This window comes from Schistocerca gregaria, chromosome 10, assembly GCF_023897955.1.
Source record: "Schistocerca gregaria isolate iqSchGreg1 chromosome 10, iqSchGreg1.2, whole genome shotgun sequence".
NCBI classification, from domain to species: Eukaryota; Metazoa; Arthropoda; class Insecta; order Orthoptera; family Acrididae; genus Schistocerca; species Schistocerca gregaria.
Genome location: NC_064929.1, coordinates 119,874,283 through 119,897,302, shown reverse-complemented (window position 1 = coordinate 119,897,302; position 23,020 = coordinate 119,874,283). Strand labels below are relative to the sequence as shown.

At 46.4% G+C, this 23,020-nt stretch overlaps 1 protein-coding gene across 1 annotated transcript in view; it reads right to left on the bottom strand.

Moving 5' to 3' along the window:
• Positions 1-21,878, bottom strand: part of LOC126293403 (leucine-rich repeat-containing G-protein coupled receptor 4-like) — an 89,160-nt gene extending 67,282 nt beyond the window's left edge. Inside the window, exons 1-2 of the mRNA XM_049986615.1 lie at positions 21,599-21,878; positions 3,220-3,579 (exon numbers count right to left, since the gene is read on the bottom strand). Of these exons, the coding sequence (XP_049842572.1) occupies positions 3,220-3,579; positions 21,599-21,652 (414 nt within the window). The 5' untranslated portion in view covers positions 21,653-21,878. The remainder of the gene's footprint in view (positions 1-3,219; positions 3,580-21,598) is intronic.
• Positions 21,879-23,020: the final 1,142 nt, after the last annotated feature.

Genomic DNA, 23,020 nt, shown 5'->3' with positions numbered 1-23,020 from the left:
CCATTCGCAACCGTCTCCATGAAGCTGGGCTACGGTCCCGCACACCGTTAGGCCGTCTTCCGCTCACGCCCCAACATCGTGCAGCCCGCCTCCAGTGGTGTCGCGACAGGCGTGAATGGAGGGACGAATGGAAACGTATCGTCTTCAGCGATGAGAGTCGCTTCTGCATTGGTGCCAATGATGGTAGTATGCGTGTTTGGAGCCGTGCAGGTGAGCGCCACAATCAGGTCTGCATACGACTGAGGCACACAGGGCCAACACCCGGCATCATGGTGTGGGGAGCGATCTCCTACACTGGCCGTGCACCTCTGGTGATCGTCGAGGGGACACTGAATAGTGCACGGTACATCTAAACCGTCATCGAACCCATCGTTCTACCATTCCTAGACCGGCAAGGGAACTTGCTGTTCCAACAGGACAATGCACGCCCGCATATATCCCGTCCCACCCAACGTGCTCTAGAAGGTGTAAGTCAACTACCCTGGCCAGCAAGATCTCCGGATGTGTCCCCCATTGAGCATGTTTGGGACTGGATGAAGCGTCGTGTCACGCGGTCTGCATGTCCAGCACGAACGCTGGTCCAACTGAGGCGCCAGGTGGAAATGACATGGCAAACCGTTCCACAGGACTACATCCCGCATCTCCAGGATCGTCTCCATGGGAGAATAGCAGCCTGCATTGCTGCGAAAGGTGGATATACACTGTACTAGTGCCGACATTGTGCATGCTCTGTTGCCTGTGTCTATGTGCCTGTGGTTCTGTCAGTGTGATCATGTGATGTATCTGACCCCAGGAATGTGCCAATAAAGTTTCCCCTTCCTGGGACAATGAATTCACGGTGTTCTTATTTCAATTTCCAGGGGTGTATTACGTCGAAATTGACCTGGTTTCGACGCTACTATGAGCGTCGTCTTCAGAATTAAACTAACTGTACTAAAACATTAGGTATATAGTACATTAATAATATTAAAGTTTTTACTGACTCGAAACGATGCAGTACTTACAAGTCACATATTAAAAAAGATCTCGGCCGGAAAGGCGACGTCATGAACACTTGTCAGATGGCGAGCCGCTAAGGGCTGCTCGTACTGTGGACTCTTCTGAATACAAACACTTCCACTGATCACAAAACTCCCCAGACATGAACATTATTTAGCATATGTGGGATGCCTTGCAACGTGGTATTCAGAAGAGATCTCCACCCCCTCGTAGACTTACAGATTTATGGACAGCCCACCAGCATTCAGGTGCCAATTCCCACCAGCACCACCTTGGACATTAGTCGAGTCCAGGCCACATGGTGTTGTGGCACATCCGACTGCTCACAGGGTCCCCGCACGATATTAGGAGGCTTCCTAGTTTCTTTGGCTCTTCAGTGTGCAATACCATGTAGAAATCGATCAGACCACTAATCTAATCTAATCTAAACCTCTCGATGTGAGTTGAGGAGGTCAGCGAACGTCACGCTAGTGACAGGTCTCTCCTCTTGTCAGAAAATGGATGATCAAATGTTTCAAATGGCTCTGAGCGCTATAGGACTTAACTTCTGAGATCATCAGTCCTCTAGAACTTAGAACTACTTAAACCTAACTAACCTAAGGACATCACACACATCCATTCCCGAGGCTGGATTCGAACCTGCGACTGTAGCGGTCGGGCGGTTCCAGACTGTAGCGCCTAGAACCGCTCGGCCACCATGGCCGGAGGAGTGATATGGGACCCCTGTTACATCTAGATACGACTCTGATGGGTGACAATAAGTAGGCATCCTGTCTGATGACCTGCATCCATTCGTGACCACTGTGCTTTTCGACGGACTAGCGCAATCCCAGAAGGACGATGTGACATCCCACACGTCCAGAAATGTTACAGAGTCGCTCCAGGATCACTCTTCTGATTTCAAACACTTCCACTGATCACAAGATTCCCCAGACATGAACTTTATTGAGCGTATCTGGGAAGCCTTACAACGTGGTGTTCAGAAGACATCTCCACCCTCTCGCACACTTACAAATTTATGGACAGCCTTGGAGGATGGATAGTGTCTTGAAAGGAGGATATAAGACGAACATCAACAAATGCAAAACGAGGATAACGGAATGTAGTCGAATTAAGTCAGGTGATGCTGAGGGAATTAAATTAGGTTCAAGTGGCTCTGAGCACTATGGGACTTAACATCTGTTGTCATCAGTCCCCTAGAACTTAGAACTAATTAAACCTAACTAACCTAAGGACATCACGCACATCCATGCCCGAGGCAGGATTCGAACCTGCGACCGTAGCATTCGCGCTGTTCCGGACTGACCGCCTAGAACCGAGAGACCACTGTGGCCGGCATTAAATTAGGAAATGAGACACTTAATGTAGTAAAGGATATTTGCAGTTTGGGAAGCAAAATAACTGACGATGGTCGAAGTGGAGAGGATATAAAATGTAGACTGGCAATGGCAAGCAAAGCGTTTCTGGAAGAGAGAAAATTGTTAAGATCGAGTTTAGATTTAAATGTCAGGAAGTCGTTTCTGAAAGTATTTGTATGGAATGTAGCCATGTATGGAAGGGAAACATGGACGATAAATAGTTTGGAGAATATAAGCTTTCGAAATGTAGCGCTACAGAAGAATGCTGAAGATTAGATGTGTAGATCACATAACTAATGAGGAGGTATTGAATAGGATTGGGGAGAAGAAAAGTTTGTGGCACAATTTGACAAGAAGAAGGGATCGGTTGGTAGGACATGTTCTGAGGCATCAAGTAATCACCAATTTAGTATTGGAGGGCATTGTGGAGGGTGAAAATCGTAGAGATGGATATACTAAGCACATTCAGAAGGATGTAGGTTGCAGCAGGTACTGGCAGATGAAGAAGCTTGAACAGGAGAGAGTTGCATCAAACCAGTCTCAGGGCTGACGACCAGAGCAACAACAATGGAGGATTCATGATGTCATTTCCCTCCAGCACTACTTCAGATATTAGTTGAGTACATGCAACGTGGTGTTGTGGCACTAATGCATGGTTGTGGGGCCCTACACGATATTAGGAGGTTTCCCAGTATGTTTGGCTCTTCAGTATGTATCACCATGTAGAAGTCGATGAGACCACTGGGAACCTCTCATTGTGAGATGAGGAGGCCAGCATAATACTCTAAGCGCAGCCTCAGGCTAGTGACAGGTCTCACCGCTCGTCAGAAAACGGATGAGAAGAAGTGGGAGCTGTACGTACCTTGCTCCCTGTGAGCTGCAGGTACTCCAGGTGGGGCGTTTCGGAGAAGACGCTCTCGTCGACGGTGGCGAGGTCGGCGACCGCCCTCGCCTCGACGCGCCTCAGCAGCGGCGTCCTGGAGAGGGCGTCCGCGGGCAGCGCGACGAGGGGGGCGGCACGCCACGACAGGCGCAGCGTCGCGACGCCGGGGGGCACGCAGGGCGGCACCGCCAGGGGGGCGGCGACGCGCGAGCAGTCCGCCAGGCAGCCGAACACGAAACAGGGGCAGCCGCCCGCAGGCGTGGCGCCCGCGCCGTCGCACGCTGCCAGCGCCGCCGCGGCCGCCGCCAGCACCAGCGCCCCGGCCGCTGCAGGCCACACCTGAGGACGAGCGCGCGGGTCGAAACGCCACAGGAGCCAAATGTAACGTCGCTCTAAACACTCAGTACTGTGTGCCTCATTTGATCTACCAGGTCCGTAGACCTGCGTTCGCTCGACTCGCAGTACCACAAGCCCAGCGAATCCGCTTTGTGGCGGCTTTTCGTCACGGGGCGGCTTCCAGCTCTATGTATCGATCTGCAAAGTCCACCTGCTGATGTCGAAGATTTGCACCCGGCAGTCAGGCCCCGCTGGCTGGTAGGAAACAAGAGGAGGCAGCACTGGTGTCTGCCACAGAAACGGGATGAGCAGCAGTAGTTCACCCCCTCGCCAACCCCCCCCCCCTCCCCTCCCGGTTGGTGGAACTGAACTCGATCCACCCGTACTTTCGTTTTACGATGGAGGTGGAAGAGGATGGTTGCCTTCCCTATCTTGACGTTTAGTTTACAGTATGAAGATGGTTCAAATGGCTCTTAGCACTATGGGACTTAACATCTGAGGTCATAAGTCCCCTAGAACTTAGAACTACTTAAACCTAACTAACAAAAGGGCATCGCACACCTCCCTGCCCGACGCAGGATTCGAACCTGCAACCGCAGCGGTCCCACGGTTCCAAAATAATAATAAATGTTAATAAATAATAATGAATGTTAACAAATGACAATGAATAATGATACATCTACATGACTACTCTGCAATTCACATTTAAGTGCTTGGCAGAGGGTTCATGGAACCACAATCATACTATCTCTCTAGTATTCCACTCCCGAACAGCGAGCGGGAAAAACGAACACCTAAACCTTTCTGTTCGAGCTCTGATTTCTCTTATGTTATTTTGATGATCATTCCTACCTATGTAGGTTGGGCTCAACAAAATATTTTCGCATTCGGAAGAGAAAGTTGGTGACTGAAATTTCGTAAAAAGGTCTCGCCGCGACGAAAAACGTCTATGCTGTAATGACTTCCATCCCAATTCGTGTATCATATCTGCCACACTCTCTCCCCTATAACGCGATAATACAAAACGAGCTGCCCTTCTTTGCACCCTCTCGATGTCCTCCGTCAATCCCACCTGGTAAGGATCCCACACTGCGCAGCAATATTCCAACAGAGGACGAACGAGTGTAGTGTAAGCTGTCTCTTTAGTGGACTTGTTGCATCTTCTAAGTGTCCTGCCAATGAAACGCAACCTTTGGCTCGCCTTCCCGACAGTATTATCTATGTGGTCCTTCCAACTGAAGTTGTTCGTAATTTTAACACCCAGGTACTTAGTTGAATTGACAGCCTTGAGAATTGTACTATTTATCGAGTACTCGAATTCCAACGGATTTCTTTTGAAACTCATGTGGATCATCTCACACTTTTCGTTATTTAGCGTCAACTGCCACTTGACACACCATACAGCAATCTTTTCTAAATCGCTTTGCAACTGATACTGGTCTTCGGATGACCTTACTAGACGGTAAATTACAGCATCATCTGCGAACAATCTAAGAGAACTGCTCAGATTGTCACCCAGGTCATTTATATAGATCAGGAACAGCAGAGGTCCCAGGACGCTTCCCTGGGGAACACCTCATATCACTTCAGTTTTACTCGACGATTTGCCGTCTATTACTACGAACTGCGACCTTCCTGACAGGAAATCACGAATCCAGTCGCACAACTGAGACTATACCCCATAGCTCCGCAGCTTGATTAGAAGTCGCTTGTGAGGAACGGTGTCAAAAGCTTTCCGGAAATCTAGAAATACGGAATCAACTTGAGATCCCCTGTCGATAGCGGCCATTACTTCGTGCGAATAAAGAGCTAGCTGCGTTGCACAAGAGCGATGTTTTCTGAAGCCATGCTGATTACGTGTCAATAGATCGTTCCCTTCGAGGTGATTCATAATGTTTGAATACAGTATATGCTCCAAAACCCTACTGCAGACCGACGTCAATGATATAGGTCTGTAGTTAAATGGAATACTCCTACTACCCTTCTTGAAAACTGGTGCGATCTGCGCAATTTTCCAATCTGTAGGCACAGATCTATCGGTGAGCGAGCGGGAGTATATGAGTGCTAAGTAGGGAGCTATAGTATCAGCGTAATCTGAAAGGAACCTAATCGGTATACAATCTGGACCTGAAGACTTGCCCATATCAAGCGATTTGAGTTGCTTCACAACCCCTAAGGTATCTACTTCTAAGAAACTCATGGTAGCAGATGTTCGTGTTTCAAATTCTGGAATATTCCATTCGTCTTCCCTGGTGAAGGAATTTCGGAAAACTGCGTTCAATAACTCCGCTTTAGCGGCACAGTTGTCGATAACAGTACCATCGGCACTGCGCAGCGAAGGTATTGACTGCGTCTTGCCGCTTGTGTACTTTACATACGACCAGAACTTCTTCGGATTTTCTACCAAATTTCGAGACAATGTTTCGTTGTGGAACCTATTAAAGGCATCTCGCATCTTTGCATGCATTATCCTGTTGGAATTCAAACTTCCCGCTATTTTTTCTTCTGTAGGCTTAGGTTAGTGGACGTAGCACAATTGGCCTATTTTACCGCCAAAATTCAAACTTACCGCCATTTTTTCTCGAGGTTAGGTTATTAGACTTAGCACAATTGGCCTATTTTCCCGCCCAAATCCGCCATCTTGGATGACGTCTTGCGATGTTGCCAAATCTAGACGCCGCCATCTTGGATGACGTCATCGCCGCCATCTTGAATAAATTTGGCAACAATGCTGAGTGCACGGGCACGAACCTTGCCCCATTACTAAGCGCCCCCAGCGCCCTGTCACCTTATCTCTGAGCATGCTCCACCGACCATCAAATGAAGCGGTGATTGAACATTGTGTGTCACAGGGAATAGGGATCTTGGCCTGACTGCCTGTATCTCGAGGATGGTAAAAACCTCTATAACAAACCGCTCAGTCTTAAGTTGTGCTGTGAATGAATGAGATGCATGGCTGCTAAGTCGGAACGGTCATTATGGATATCCTCCCACGCTCGCTTTGAAAGATGAGTGTGAGTACTACCAAGGAGGAAGTGTCCCAGCTGAAACTTGGGAGGATTGCATGTTGCCTAATAGTCACCATAGAGTGAGCCTCACTAGTTGCATAGGAAGGACACTAGAATGCACGGTTAACCACCTTCCGATTTGGATCCTAGATTCACGAGGCCTACTTAGTCGCTCCCAGCTAGGAGGAAATTCAATGATGCTTCTTACACAGACAATATCTCATAGGTGTCTTCTCGAGAGAGACTATGACACTACTTGGTATCATGATATCATGGCACAGCTTCACCAATGCGGTTTCAGAAGACTATTACCAGTTTCCATATGGTCCTTCCTTCCTAGACGACTCTTTAACTATCGGGACGATAATGCTCCTTCTGCATGTTTCGAGCAAGAAAATGGGGTCTTTCAAGGATCTGTTTAAAGCGTAACTCTGTTCGCTATTGCCATCAATGGTTTTACATCCACAGTTAACTCTCCCATTCGATATTCATTGTTTGTGGATGACTTTGCCATTTTCTGCTCTTGCTCCAACCTTGCAACGTCCGTTTGGCAGTTGCAAATCGTGATACAGAGTTTGGAGTAGGGTGGGCAGATAGTACAGGTTTTAAATTTTTCTCAGAAAAACGTGTTTGTGTTAATTTTAATGTTTCTTGTCGCCCTTTCACTCTTCATCACCCTACAATGAGGGACACTGTTCCCCATTTCAAGCGTTCAGCGAAGTTTCTGGGTCGCATTTTCGATGAATGTCGCATTGAAGTCAAAGGTTTCAGGGCACTGAATATTTTAAAATTCCTTAGCCACAGGTCATGGGAATCAGATCAAACAAGTCTGCATAAGTTTTGTAAGGCATTTGTGCTGTCCCCCTTGACTATGGTTGCACAGATTGTCTCAGCAGGACCCTCTTATTTGAAGAAAGCTGATGCCATTCCTCATGAAGGGATTCGGTTGGCGACGGAAGAGTGTGGGACGAGTCCATTATCTCTCCTCTGTGTTGAGGCTGGTGAACCACCACTCGTCATCTTCACGTCCTAGGCGCCGGCATTCTGTACTGTTGCTCGCCCCCCCCCCCCCCCCCCACTGGATCAACTATTTAGAAATAGGCCACGAGCAACGAAGCTATTCGGCATTCGCATGTGGCAGGACTTAGTGGCTTGTGGTACAGACTATATTTCTGTGCTTCATAACGGTTGGAGTCAATCGCCGCTCTGGTTAATGCAAAAACACAGGTTTTATCTGTGTATGTGCCAGAAATTTTCACTCTGGTCTCTGTTTTTAAAACGACATTTTACAGAGTTTTATCAGAACACAGCCTGTGCGCTCATTTATGTTGATGACTCTAAGGAAGACAATTCTGTCGGCTGTACTGTGTTATTTCCAGACTGTGTCGTCAAGATTCGCTCATCTGGTACAGTTACAGAGCACGAAGCTGAATTATATGCGATCTCGAGGGCACTGAGAAAGATACGATTCCTCGTCTGCACCGACTCCCTAAGTGCCTTTCAGACTATCGATCACATGCACCCAGCCGGAAAGAATCTTTGGCTGATATGCTGGGTGATCAAAAAGTTAGTATAAATTTGAAAACTGAATAAATCACGGAATAATGTAGATAGAGAGTTACAAATTGACACTCATGCTTGGAATGACATGCGGCTTTATTAGACGCAAAAAAAAGCAAAAGTTCAAAAAATGTCCGACAGATGGCGCTTCATCTGATCAGAATAGCAATAATTAGCATAACAAAGTAAGACAAAGCAAAGCTGATGTTCTTTACAGAAAATGCTCAATATGTCCAACATCATTCCTCAACAATAGCTGTAGTCGAGGAATAATGTTGTGAACAGCACTGTAAAGCATGTCCGGAGCTATGGTGAGGCATTAGCGTCGGATGTTGTCTTTCAGCATCCCTAGAGATGTCGGTCGATCACGATACACTTGCGACTTCAGGTAACCCCAAATCCAATAAAAATTTTCATAAAGCCAATAAAATTTTTCATGAAGAATTAAAATTCCATCCCTGCAAAATACTCACTGTCCGATAACTTAAGGAAACTGATTTTGCTGTAAGAGAAGACTTCACTTACAGAATGCAAGTGATTTTGGGATCGAATGAAAATGAAGTTTTATAGATGAGCGATGAAGCTCGTCTTCATTTAAACGGGGCCGTGAATAAGCAAAACCTACGTTATTGGGCTCCAGAGCATCCACACCTTATCCACCAGCGTCCTCAACATTCAGAAAAAGTGACAGTCTGGTGTGCTCTTGGCTCTGTTGGCATTATTGGACCTTATTTTTTTTAAGAGGACGGGGCCACAGTTACTGTCAGTTCGCTTCGTTACATTCGTATGCTTGAAACACTCTCGAAACCAGAACTAAGAAGACGACGAATCCCTTTAAAACGCGTTTGGTTCCAGCAGGATGGGGCAACATCGCACACCGCAAACAGTTCAATGACAGTTCTTAGACGCCTGTTTCCTGGCCGGATTATCTCACGTTTTGCCCATGTTCCTTGGCCTCCCAGGTCTCCCGACTGATCAGTCTGTGACTTTTTTCTGTGAGGGTACCATAAGAGCTGGGTCTATAACCACTTGCAACCATCCTGCATGACAATGCGGCACCTCACACATCCAGAATTGCTACAGAGTCACTCAAGGGCGCTCTCCTCAGTTTAAACACTTCCGCTGGCCACCAAACTGCCCAGACATGTACATTATCTTGGATGCCTTGCAACGTGGTATTCAGAAGAGATCTCCACTCCCTCGTACCCTTATGAATTTTTGGACAAACCTGCAGTATTCGTAGTGTTCCCTCCAGCACTACTTCAGACATTAGTCGAGTCCACGCCACGTCGTGTCTCGACGGCACTACACGATATTAGGCAGGTGTGCCAGTTTCTTTGGTACTTCAGTTTATACAGGGTGACACACGGGAGACGGACGGTTTTTAATGATATAATATTCAGCCAACTTTAAAACTAATGCATGTTTATCTACACAAAATCGAAGCTCATTATTTGCCATTTAAGTTAAGAAAGGTATTTGTGAAAAATAATGTCATCAAGGTGATGTCCATCATTTCGAATGCAGGACTGAAGTCTCTTCTCAAAATCCTCCATCACACAGACTAAAGGATGGCAGCAATTTCTTGAATGATTGCGGTCTTCAACTCGTCCAAATTTCGTGGTTTGTGGTTATAGACACAGCTCTTAAGGTACCCTCACAGAAAAAAGTCACAGACTGATAAGTCGGGAGACCTGGGAGGCCAAGGAACATGGACAAAACGTGAGATAATCCGGCCAGGAAACAGGCGTCTAAGAACTGTCATTGAACTGTTTGCGGTGTGCGATGTTGCCCCATCCTGCTGGAACCAAACGCGTTTTAAAGGGATTCGTCGTCTTCTTAGTTCTGGTTTCGAGAATGTTTCAAGCATACGAATGTAACGAAGCGAATTGACAGTAACTGTGGCTCCGTCCTCTTCAAAAAAAATAAGGTCCATTAATGCCAACAGAGCCAAGAGCACACCAGACCGTCACTTTTTCTGAGTGTAGAGGACGCTGGTGGATAAGGTGTGGATGCTCTGTAGCCCAGTAACGTAGGTTTTGCTTATTCACGGCCCCGTTTAAATGAAGACGAGCTTCATCGCTCATCTATAAAACTTCATTTTCATTCGATCCCAAAATCACTTGCATTCTGTAAGCAAAGTCTTCTCTTACAGCAAAATCAGTTTCCTTAAGTTGTCGGACAGTGAGTATTTTGCAGGGATGGAATTTTAATTCTTTATCAATAATTCGTCTAACCGATTTACGATTGATTCGTAACTCAGTAGTATGACGTCTAGCTGACCGTCCTGGGCTTCTGACCGCCGCTTGCCTTAGCCATTCAACATTTTCTAGTGTCGTTACGCTGCGTCTCGGGCCAGGATGCTTCTCATCCAGTATGTTTCCAGTTGATCTGTAGTTTTCCACCCATCTGAGGATTGTGTTACAGCTCGGAACAGCTCCATGTCGAGCGACATTAAACCGCGCACTAAACAATCGCTGGGTAGCAATAACAGACTCACCACTTTTCACGAAACTGCCATAGGCAAACACTGGACGTTTCAAGTCCCACTGCCCCATAGTGACTGAGTAAATGAGATGGCGTCTTGTGTGGGTCAGAACTATCCCCACCACTACCACCTCCCACCACCGCGCCCTCAGTACTACGCAGTTCAAAACCGTGCGTCTCCTGTGTGTCACCCTGTATATTCCTCAATTCTTAATTTTTCCCTGTCTCCTTAAAGATAGGTTTTCTCATTTTGCTGCTCCCGCCATTATGATACATGACTGGTGTGAAACTACTTGCACAGACATATACCTAGCTATTCTGTAGTCACGCAGTTGACAGTGCAACCTGTTGTGTGCAGGTGACTAAACGAGTCCCTTAAGCTGGCTAGGCTTGCGCTATCCCAAGCAGGCACGCTTTCACCACTGCACTTCAGTACACACACACTGTTGTATCTCCGTTGCGGCTGATTGAGCTGCTTTAATGAACCTCTGACGGCACCGTGCCAGTGGACAGAGTATTATGCTTTGGGGGCCACTTAACTAGACCTGTGGTGGCATGACACCTGCGGAATACGTGAACACCACCTGCATAGGTTCATTCTTGATATCTCCGTTGCAGCGATGGCATCTTCCAACAGGATAACTAGCCCTGTCACACGGCCGGAGCCGAGTAACAGTTACTTCAGAAGTATGAAAGTGAACCCACGTTGACGTCTTGGCCACCAAATTTACCTGATCTGAACCCGACACGACACGTCTGGGGTGATAGGGACGACATCTCGGCGCCCACAAAACCTTGGCTCGTAACTTACGGAAGTTGGGTGATACACATATGAGTGAGTGTATTTGTACTCTATCATCATTAAAATTCATCTTTATGCTGGGTGATCAAAAAGTCAGTATAAATTTGAAAACTTACTAAACCACGGAATAATGTAGACAGGGAGGTAAAAATTGACACACACGCATGGAGTGACATGGGGTTTTATTAGAACAAAAAAAAGTTCACAAAATTTACGACAGATGGCGCTGGACAGCAAAACGTCAGTGACTACGCATGACAATCGTGTATAAATGGAGCTGTAATGAGAGAGAGAATCAGATGCGCCAGCAGTCGCAGCATGTTGACGTTACCTGAAAAGGCGCTTTTAGTGAAGCTGTATTATCAGAATGGGGAATGTGCTAGTTCAGCGCTACGATCCTATCGCCTTAGTAAGGGGATTCGAACGGGTAAAGGTCCGTTGACAAATGCAGCTGTGGCGAGAATGATTTCGAAGTTCGAAGCCACGGGTTGTTTAGACGATAGACCCCGTAGTGGCCGACCGAGCACAAGGTGTAATGCTGCTGAGACAGTTCAGGAAGAAATGGAGACTGTGGCGGATTCGTCTATGCACGGGGAAGTCAGCGCTCGTGCAGTCGCACGTCGCACCGGCATTCCATACACTACTGTTTGGTTGGCGTACCCTCCGATACTATCCGTACAAAATCCATCGGCATCATGAACTGTTACTTGGCGATTTAGTGAAGCGGAGGGCATTTGCAGTGTGGGCGTTTCAAAAGATGACGTAAGATGACCATTGGTTGAGTAACGTGTTGTGGACCGACGAAGCTCATTTCACGCTCCGAGGGTCTGTCAACGCCCACAACTGCAGAATTTGGGCTACCGAAGACCCTAGACGTGTCGTGGAAACTCCATTGCACGACGAGAAAGTCACGGTTTGGGTTGGATTTACCACATCTACCGTTATCGGGCCTTTTTTCTTCGAGGAGATCCGTGATTCTGGTTTTGTAGCTGCTACCGTGACGGGTGAGAGGTACGCCGATATGTTACAGAGTCGCATCATCCCCAGCCTGGCTGATAAACACCTGCTGGAACGTACGATGTTTATGCAGGATGGCGCTCCACCCCATATTGCTAGACGCCTGAAAGATCTCTTGCGCGCGTCGTTTGGTGATGATCGTGTGCTCAGCCGCCACTTTCGTCATGCTTGGCCTTCCAGGTCCCCAGACCTCAGTCCATGCGATTATTGGCTTTGGGGTTACCTGAAGTCGCAAGTGTATCGTGATCAACTGACATCTCTAAGGATGCTGAAAGACAACATCCGACGCCAATGCCTCACCATAACTCCGGACATGCTTTACAGTGCCGTTCAAAACATTATTCCTCGACTACAGCTCTTATTGAGGTATGATGGTGGACATATTGAGCATTCTGCTCAGATGAAGCGCCATCTGTCGGGCATTTTTTGAACTTTTATATTGTTTTGGTTCTAATAAAACCGCATGTCATTCCAAGCATGCGTGTCAATTTGTGCCTCTCTATCTACATTATTCCGTGATTTATTCAGTTTTCAAATTTATACTGACTTTTTGATCACCCGGTGTTTGTATCAACAGATCTTGGTTCATTGGTTAATTTGGGAAGGAACCAAAGAGCGAGGTCATCGGTGTCATCGGATTAGGGAAGGACGGCGAAGAAAGTCGGCCGTGCCCTTTCAGAGAAACCACCCTGACATTTGCCTGAAGCTATTTAGGGAAATCACGGAAAACCTAAATCAGGATGGTGGGACGTGGGTGTGAACCGTCGTCCTCCCGAATGCGAGCCCAGTGTGCTAGCCACTGCGCCACTTCGCTTGGTGGAAGATCCGTGCGTACTGCCGTTTGCAGATACTTGTCTTTATATTACAGTAGCAGATAAATGTACACTCCAGGAAATGGAAAAAAGAACACATTGACACCGGTGTGTCAGACCCACCATACTTGCTCCGGACACTACGAGAGGGCTGTACAAGCAATGATCACACGCACGGCACAGCGGACACACCAGGAACCGCGGTGTTGGCCGTCGAATGGCGCTAGCTGCGCAGCATTTGTGCACCGCCGCCGTCAGTGTCAGCCAGTTTGCCGTGGCATACGGAGCTCCATCGCAGTCTTTAACACTGGTAGCATGCCGCGACAGCGTGGACGTGAACCGTATGTGCAGTTGACGGACTTTGAGCGTGGGCGTAAAGTGGGCATGCGGGAGGCCCGGTGGACGTACCGCCGAATTGCTCAATACGTGGGGCGTGAGGTCTCCACAGTACATCGATGTTGTCGCCAGTGGTCGGCGGAAGGTGCACGTGCCCGTCGACCTGGGACCGGACCGCAGCGACGCACGGATGCACGCCAAGACTGTAGGATCCTACGCAGTGCCATAGGGGACCGCACCGCCACTTCCCAGCAAATTAGGGACACTGTTGCTCCTGGGGTATCGGCGAGGACCATTCGTAACCGTCTCCATGAAGCTGGGCTACGGTCCCGCACACCTTCAGGCCGTCTTCCGCTCACGCCCCAACATCGTGCAGCCCGCCTCCAGTGGTGTCGCGACAGGCGTGAATGGAGGGACGAATGGAGACGTGTTGTCTTCAGCGATGGGAGTCGCTTCTGCCTTGGTGCCAATGATGGTCGTATGCGTGTTTGGCGCCGTGCAGGTGAGCGCCACAATCAGGACTGCATACGACCGAGGCACACAGGGCCAACACCCGGCATCATGGTGTGGGGAACGATCTCCTTCACTGGCCGTACACCTCTGGTGATCGTCGAGGGGACACTGAATAGTGCACGGTACATCCGAACCCTCATCGAACCCATCGTTCTACCATTCCTAGACCGGCAAAGGAACTTGCTGTTCCAACAGGACAATGCACGTCCGCATATATCCCGTGCCACCCAACGTGCTCTAGAAGGTGTAAGTCAACTACCCTGGCCAGCAAGATCTCCGGATCTGTCCCGCATTGAGCATGTTAGGGACTGGATGAAGCGTCGTCTCACGCGGTCTGCACGTCCAGCACGAACGCTGGTCCAACTGAGGCGCCAGGTGGAAATGGCATGGCAAGCCGTTCCACAGGACTACATCCAGCATCCCTACGATCGTCTCCATGGGAGAATAGCAGCCTGCATTGCTGCGAAAGGTGGATATACACTGTACTAGTGCCGACATTGTGCATGCTCTGTTGCCTGTGTCTATGTGCCTGTGGTTCTGTCAGTGTGATCATGTGATGTATCTGACCCCAGGAATGTGTCAATAAAGTTTTCCCTTCCTGGGACAATGAATTCACGGTGTTCTTATTTCAATTTCCAGGAGTGTATATTATTGTCCACGGACCAAATTTATCTTAGTTTTAGCCAGTGGATTAGTACTCGACCGCCTTTGTAGCTGCACTGTCAGTGGTGGACAGCTAACCAGAGGGAGCAGGGTTCGATTCCCGGCCGGGTCGGAAGATTTATACGCTCGAGGACTGGGTGTTGTGTTGTCCTGCGTCTGTATAGTCGTAATCGACATGTCATTGAGATGACCGTATGGGCCACAACTTTAAAATAATTATAATAACAGTAATAATAATAATAAATTAGCACCACTGTTTGCAGATGTGTAAGTTCATACTATAGCTAACTGATGCCTAGGTTCGTATTATTGTCAGCAGGTCAATACGGGACACGTTCACAAAGTTAGTGTACTGTAATATTAAGGGACTGTGTTTTTTTTGTTTTTCGAGGGTTGGCAAGACTGAGTGGTAGGGGGGAATCCCCAGACTAGATCGAGCATCGCAGCAATGGGGTGGTACGTAAACTGATGTAGTAGTGTTCAGGTGCGTGAACGATTTCCGTAAGAAATCCTGCCAATTGCAGCCACGTGCTGTGTCCCTCTTCCTACTTGCGGAAAGAATAACACCTATCGAAACTTTTTTTCTCGGCTCCAGGCGGTTCGAAGTGAAAGTGTTACGAACAGAACTAGTGTGTTTATGCCTATTTTGTAGCGCACATCTTCCTGAATAGTTCGATGTATAAAACGTACACTATAGACTTCAGAGATTATAAAGCATCTTATTTGGTGTTAAGTGTACCAAGACACAGCGCCACACCCCTTTGCAGAGCATCCTTCTGTCATACGTAGGTGTATTTCGCTCTGCTGAATTCAATTGTTTATATTTGCGCTAGAGATTCTCATGCGTGAAACATAGGGACCTTGCAAATGAAAACTTATTGAAAAAATGTCTTTATGGCTGTACCGAAAACCCAATTGAAAGTTTGAAACAATGTGTATGTGAAAGATAACCAGAAACCATTTTTGTGGGAAGAAATGCACTTGCTATAGGCGTTTATGATGCAGTTTCATGCTTTAATGATAGAATACAAAGTAGGAAATATGTTTTAGAGAAAATGAGAATTAAGCCCTGAGTTAACTGCATCAAAGCTTTGTATGCAATAGACAGAGATCGTGTAATGAAAGTAGATAAATAATTTTTGGAGGTCAAGAATGCATCATAGGAATGTGAAAAGGAAGAAAACTGATTTAGAAAATGAAAAGGAACCTGCTTGTGGTGTTGGACAGTTCTAAAATAATGTCAGATACAAACGGAAACTTTAACGGCCACTTCCCGCAAAATACAAATTTCTGTGTTTAGGTACATGTAACAACCAAAATAAATATCCTATTACTTTGAAATTTGGTATACTTGTTAAACACAAACTCCTTAATGCAAAACTCTAGGCTTTTCCAAATATATTAAAAACCGTGAAGTTTAAAATGTAACAGCTCATTCATTTTCTCATAAATTAAATAAATTCTAGCGTTTGATACACTACTAAATATGGTTTGTGTGCTGTTTAAAATTCATCGAAGAATCTCTCTCACTTATGAAGAAAAGCGTACCTATAGCAACGAATGCAGCCAATAGTAACTGAAAAAAATGATGAAATTTCACATTTAAAAAAATTATGTTGTTGCATTTTTGAACTTCCGGTGCTACGAGTGTGAATCCTGAATCCTTCCTGGTCATGCGGACAAAGTTTCATGGATTTACTTGTAAAAGTATAGACAGTGGAAATTAAAATGTCCTGTGGTGCCTCTCCTGCTACGAGTCGGCACGTAGACGCCCTACCTCCGTCATGATGTATTCCGAGTGTACTGCTGGCTGAACAAAATGTCCATGACGAAGAGAGCAGTGGAAGACCCTCCATTATGTACTGATGCAGACCGTTTGTGAAGACCGCCGATTTACAGTGGATGGCATTTCTCCGACTTTTCCACGACTCTCAATAACTCTTATACGAGGCACCCACAGTAACGCTGGGCTATCGGAACCCGTGATCACGGTAAGTCACGAAACCTCTGACACAGCAGCACGAAAAAGATCGAATCAATGCAGCCAGCGAGATTCCTGAGCGAGTTGAACTGCGAAGTGAGGAATTTCTGAGCTCTACTGTTACTGGTGATGAAACGTGATTGGCTCCTTACACGCCTGATAGAAAAATACAGACGTCACAGTGTCCTCACATCAATTCCCCATATGCCAAAAAATTCAAAACCACACTTTCGGCAAAAAAAAGTAACGGTCTCAGTGTTTTGGGATCGAAAAGGCGTCACTTTGGTCGAATTTCTGCCTCAGGCAGAGACCATCAATGCACAATGGTACTGTGAGACCCTAAAAGAACGCAAATGGAGCATTAAAAACAAAAGGATGGGAATGCTGACGAGAGAAGTGTGTTTGTTGCACGACCACGCTCGTCCTCACACAGCCTTGGCCACCGAGGGGGTCTTGGGCTTGTTTGGTTGGGATGTTTTGAACCACCCCCTCCATATTCCCCTGACTTGGAGCCTTCATATTATCAGCTTTCCGCCTCTCTGAAGGCACACGTGAGTGGAATTAAATGTTTGGCCGATGAGGAGGTGAAGAAAGCGGTCCTGATGTCGGTGAAAGAACTAGCGGAACAGTTGTTCTATAAAGAAACTTGTGCCACGGTTCACCACATGCACTGAATGGGATGCCGATTATGTGGAAAAGTAGTCAACAAGTGAATCAAATACGAATACAATTTCTCAAATACAATTTTTCTAAAAACTATAAAAATGTAATACTCTTCTTTCTGGATATGCCTCGTATGTTTATACGAGAGTCACTCCAAAGAAATGCACACTAATTTTGTAAAAACACAGTATTTATTCTGCATGTGTACAAGTTTTTCACTGTACAGATACATCCTTCCTGCTTGTCTTCAAACTTAGTTCAACCTGTTCCCGTGAGGGGCGCCGTCACAGCATGTCTTCGAGATAGGTGCTACGCTTGACGTTCGTCAGGAGCAACGTGCTGTCACGGAATTCCTGTGCCGTGAAAACGAGACAGTGGGAAACATCCACAAGAAGTTGAAAAAGGTGTACGGAGATGCTATTGTCGATCGCAGTACAGTTAGTCGGTGGGCGAGCAGGTTACGTGATGAAAGCGGGCACGGCAATATTGAGGATTGTCCTCGCAGCGGCAGGCCTCGTACTGCACACACTCCAGACAATGTACAGAGAGTTAACGAATTGGTGACTGCTGACAGACGCATCACAGTGAACGAATTATCTCGCTACGTTGGGACAGGAGCAGGAAATGTTTGCAGAATACTGAAAGTGTTGGCGTTAAAAAAAGGTTTGTGCCAGGTGGGTTCCCAGGATGTTGACAGTGGCTCACAAAGAAACAAGAAAAGCGGTGTGAAGCGAACTTTTGGAACAGTACGAGAATGGTGGTGTATGAATTTCTTGGAAGAATTGTAACAGGTGATGAAACATGGCTCCATCATTTTTCATCAGAGACGAAGAGGCAATCGATGGAGTGGTATCATGCAAATTCACCCAAGAAAAAAACTTCAAAACCACACCTTCTGCTGGAAAAGTTAGGGCTACGGTGTTTTTCGATTCTGAAGGACTCTTGCTTATGGACATCGTACCAAGAGGAACCACAATAAATTCTGATGCATATGTGACGACACTGAAGAAACTTCAAGCTCGACTGAGTCGTGTTCGATCACATCGGCAAAAGCAGGATGTTTTGCTGTTGCAGGACAATTTACGGCCACATGCTAGTCAGAAAACCACGGAAGCGATCACAAAACTCGGATGGACAACACTGAAACACCCGCCTTACAGTCCTGACCTTGCTCTTTGGGAAACTGAAAGACTCTCTTCGTGGAACAAGGTTTCAAGATGATGACTCCCGTGTGCACGCTGCCAAACAGTGGCTCCAACAGGTTGGTCCAGAATTTTACCGAGCGTGTATACAGGCGCTGGTTCCAAGATGGCATAAGGCAGTTGAGAGGGATGGAAATTATGTGGAGAAATGAAAATATTGTTCCTAAAGGATGTACCTACACACTGTAAAACTTTCAAACATGTAGAATAAAAGATGGATTTATTTAAAAAAAAAAGTGTGCATTTCTTTTGGAGTGACATTTGTACTATTGTGAGTAGTCACTCTTATACCACTGGCTTCAGATGTGTTTGTACTACTGTCAGTAAAATATCTTCACAGCACTGTCAATATTAATTTAACGGTCGGGACGTAAATTTGTAAGGGAAGGTGGGGTAACGTGTCCAGTCTAAGCGAAACTGACTAACAAACCATGGTTACTTACAGGAGCTTGCCGCTGACACATTTTAAATCTGTATATCAATAGGTGACAAAGAACGTATTGAAAGATGAAGAGGAACTAATAAATGGGAAGTTATGCGGTTGGGGAACTAATGTGTGCCGATCCACATTTGAACCCGAGCTCTTACGACCCAGAATGCTATTTCACAATCCTCGTCCCTTACATGAGGTACCAGGAGAAAACAAATAAAAGAATAGGCGAGAAAAGAAGAAAGAAGAGATAAACATAGGGACAGAAAGAAAAGAGGAAACAAGGAAGGCATGAGTTATTTCGAGTGGTTCGTATTAGCACAAACCAATTTTTGAAAAAATTGGAAATACGTGCATTTTTCTGAAGGCTTCCACACTGATCACGTCAGCCTACTTGTGTGGGTAATGTAGCTAGAGGCATTGCAACAGCATTCCATGTTTGCCTTCCTGACTTTCGAACGTATATCTTCTGGGCTTCTTGATGTCCTACTATCTCAAATAATTCTAAGCAGCTGAAGTAAACCAATTTGGATCGGATTTTTGTATTAGGCCAGATATAACAGAACAGAGATGTTTTTAAGTAACATAACTTAAATTCAGACTTCTCACAAAGAGATAGAACGGCAGTTTTGTGATGGCTTCATATTATAGAAGCTGCTAAATTTCAGGCACAATCTTTTATTAGCCGTAACTCTGTAACTAATCATTTGCGGACCTATGTTTACACGAACTTTTTTCTTTAGTTGTACTTGTAAAATAACATACTAAAATATTTGCATATCTTCGTGAATCACCCTATAAATCTGCTATATAGCCGGCTGGTGAGCCGAGCGGTTCTGGGCGCTTCAGTCTGAAACCGGGCGACCGATACGGTCGCAGGTTCGAATCCTGCCTCCGGCATGGATGTGTGTGATGTCCTTAGGTTAGTTAGGTTTAAGTAGTTCTTAGTTCTAGGGGACTGATGACCTCAGATGTAAAGTCCCATAGAGCTCAGAGCCATTTGCCATATGGTGAGCAGATTAACCCGTTCTACTTTTAACCAAGAAATCCGTATTACTAGTAAGCAGAGATCGTTATTGCTGTCAATAGAGTTCAGTGTTAAAAGATTTCCGTTGTGTCCTACAAGCATCAGGAGACACCTACACTCACACAGTGATACAAGTTTTATTAAAATGGTTCAAATGGCTCTGAGCACTATGGGACTTAACTGCTAAGGTCATCAGTCACCTAGGACTTAGAAGTACTTAAACCTAACTAACCTAAGGACATCACACACATCCATGCCCGAGGCAAAATTCGTACCTGCGACCGTAGGGGTCGCGCGGTTCCAGACTGTAGCGCCTAGAACCGCTCGGCCACTCCGGCCGGCCAAGTTTTATCTTTTACATACACACCACTGTCGCCAGATTCTTACATTAAGCGGGGAAGGACTTAATGGGCCGACTTGGAGCAGGAGAGGCACCATAGGAAATTTTAATTTCCACTGTCTATACTTTTACAAATACATTCATAAAACTTTGTCAGCATGCTCAGGAAGGAGTCACGATTCACACTCACAGCACTGGAAGTTTAAAAACATAACAAAATAAATTGTTCTTACATGTGAAATTTCATCATTTTTTTCAGTTTCTATAGGCTGCATTTGTTGCTATAGGTACACTTTTCTTCATAAGCAAGACAGATTCATCGATGAATTTTGCACAGCATACAAACCAGACTTACAGGTTTACGAAACTCTTGAATTTATTTAATTTATGAAAAAATGAATGAGCTCTTAAATTGTAAACTTCATGTTTAGAGAAAACTCGAATTTCATAGCTAATTGTCGCAAATTTTATCACAGTTTTAATAGATACGGAAAATTCTAGAGTTTCATACACCTGTAAGTATGGTTTGTACATTGCGCAAAATTCATTGAAGTATCTGCCTTACTTACGAAAAGAAGTGTACCTATAGCAACAAATGCAGGCAATAGTAAGTGAAAAAATGATGAAATTTCGCATGTAAATAAAATTTTGTTTTGTTTTGATTAAAATGGTTCAAATGGCTGTGAGCACTATGGGACTTAACTTCTTTGAGAACTACTTAAACCTAACTAACCTAAGGACATCACACACACCCATGCCCTAGGCAGGATTCGAACCTGCGACCGTAGCGGTTGCGCGGTTCCGGACTCCGCGCCAAGAACCGCAAGACCACCGCGGCCGGCGTTTTTTCTTTTTTTTTTTGGTTTTGAACTTCCACGGCTATAAATTGCTCAAATGGCTCTAAGCGCTATGGGACTTAACATATGAGGTCATAAGTCCCCTAGAACTTAGAACTACTTAAACCTAAGTAACCTAAGGACATCACACACATCCATGCCCGAGGCTTGATTCGAACCTGCGACTGTAGCGGTCGCGCAGTCCCAGACTGAAGCGCCTAGAACCTCTCGGCCACACCGGGCTGGCGCCTAACACTATCAGCTGATACATTACTAACATTACCAGCTGATACATTCGTACCAGAGTCAGCAAACACGTTCACATCGGCGGTAGCTGGTACTCACCTTCATAGTAATTTCAACAGGGACGTCCATACTGCCTTCAGCAGACACATACATTTATACCACTGTCACCTGATACGGTCATAATACCGCCGGCAGAGTCGTTTCTCGGCAGTGTCTACAGAACAGTTCACACAGGTGTCGGCGGGCGCACACGTTCGCAACACTGTCGGGCGGGCACGATCTCTCAGCCGGAGTTGGCGCCGCTGCCAGCAGACACGTTCACGTTCACAGAGGTGCAGGACTGCAGTCCGAGTGGACACTCGGCACGCGGCGACGACTCACCGGGAGCCGGCGCGGCGCGAGGAAGCGGCCAATCGCTGCCGCTAATTGTTGCACAAGTGGGACACTTGTCTCTCCTCTCTGCTCTCCTGTCCACGCCACACCTCCACACACACACACACACACACACACACACACACACACACACATGACGTACTGCGCCGTACGCTACTCTGTTCTCAAGCCCTAAATGGCGACCCTCCCAGGCTTCGTCACATCTGCGTAAATATTCTGCAAGCCACCATACGGTGCATGGCGGAGGGTACCCTGTACCACTACTACACTCCATCCATGCTAAGAATAAGCTTGATGTAAACAAACACAAAGGCGATTATTGGTCAAAAGCCGTAGGACACGTACACTGGTGCTGTTAAGCACTTGCAAGTAGGTCCAACGTATGTACACTATGTGATAAGAAGTATCCGGTCACCTGGCTGAAAATGACTTACAAGTTCGTAGAGCCCTCCATCAGTAACGCTGGAATTTAACATGGTGTTGGCCCACCCTTAGCCTTGATGACAGCTTCCACTCTCGCAGGCATACGTTCAATCAGGTGCTGGAAGGTTTCTTGGGGAGTGGCAGCCCATTCTTGACGTAGTGCCGCACTGAGGAGATGTATCGATGTCGGTAGGGGAGGCCTGGCACGAAGTCGGCGTTCCAAAACAGCCCTAAGGTGTTCTATAGGATTCAGGTCAGGTCTCTGTGCAGGCCAATCCAATACAGGGTTGTTATTGTGGTGTAACTACTCCGCACAGACTGTGCATTTTGAAAATATACTAGATGGTGTTGAAAGATGATATTGCCATCCCCGAATAGCTCTTCAACAGTGGGAAGCAAGAAGGTGCTTAAAACATCAATATAGGCCTGTGCTGTGATAGTGCAACGCAGAACAAAAAATGGTTCAAATGGCTCTGGGCACTATGGCACTTAACATGTGAGATCATCAGTCTCCCACACTGAGAACTTGTAGAAACCTAACTAACCTAACGACATCACACACATCCACGCCCGAGGCAGGATTTGAATCTGCGACAGTAGCGGTCGCGCGGTTCCAGACTGTAGCGCCTAGAACCGCTCTGCCACCCAGGCCGGCCCACGCAGAACGACAAGCGGTGCAAGCCCCCTCCATGAGAAACACGACCA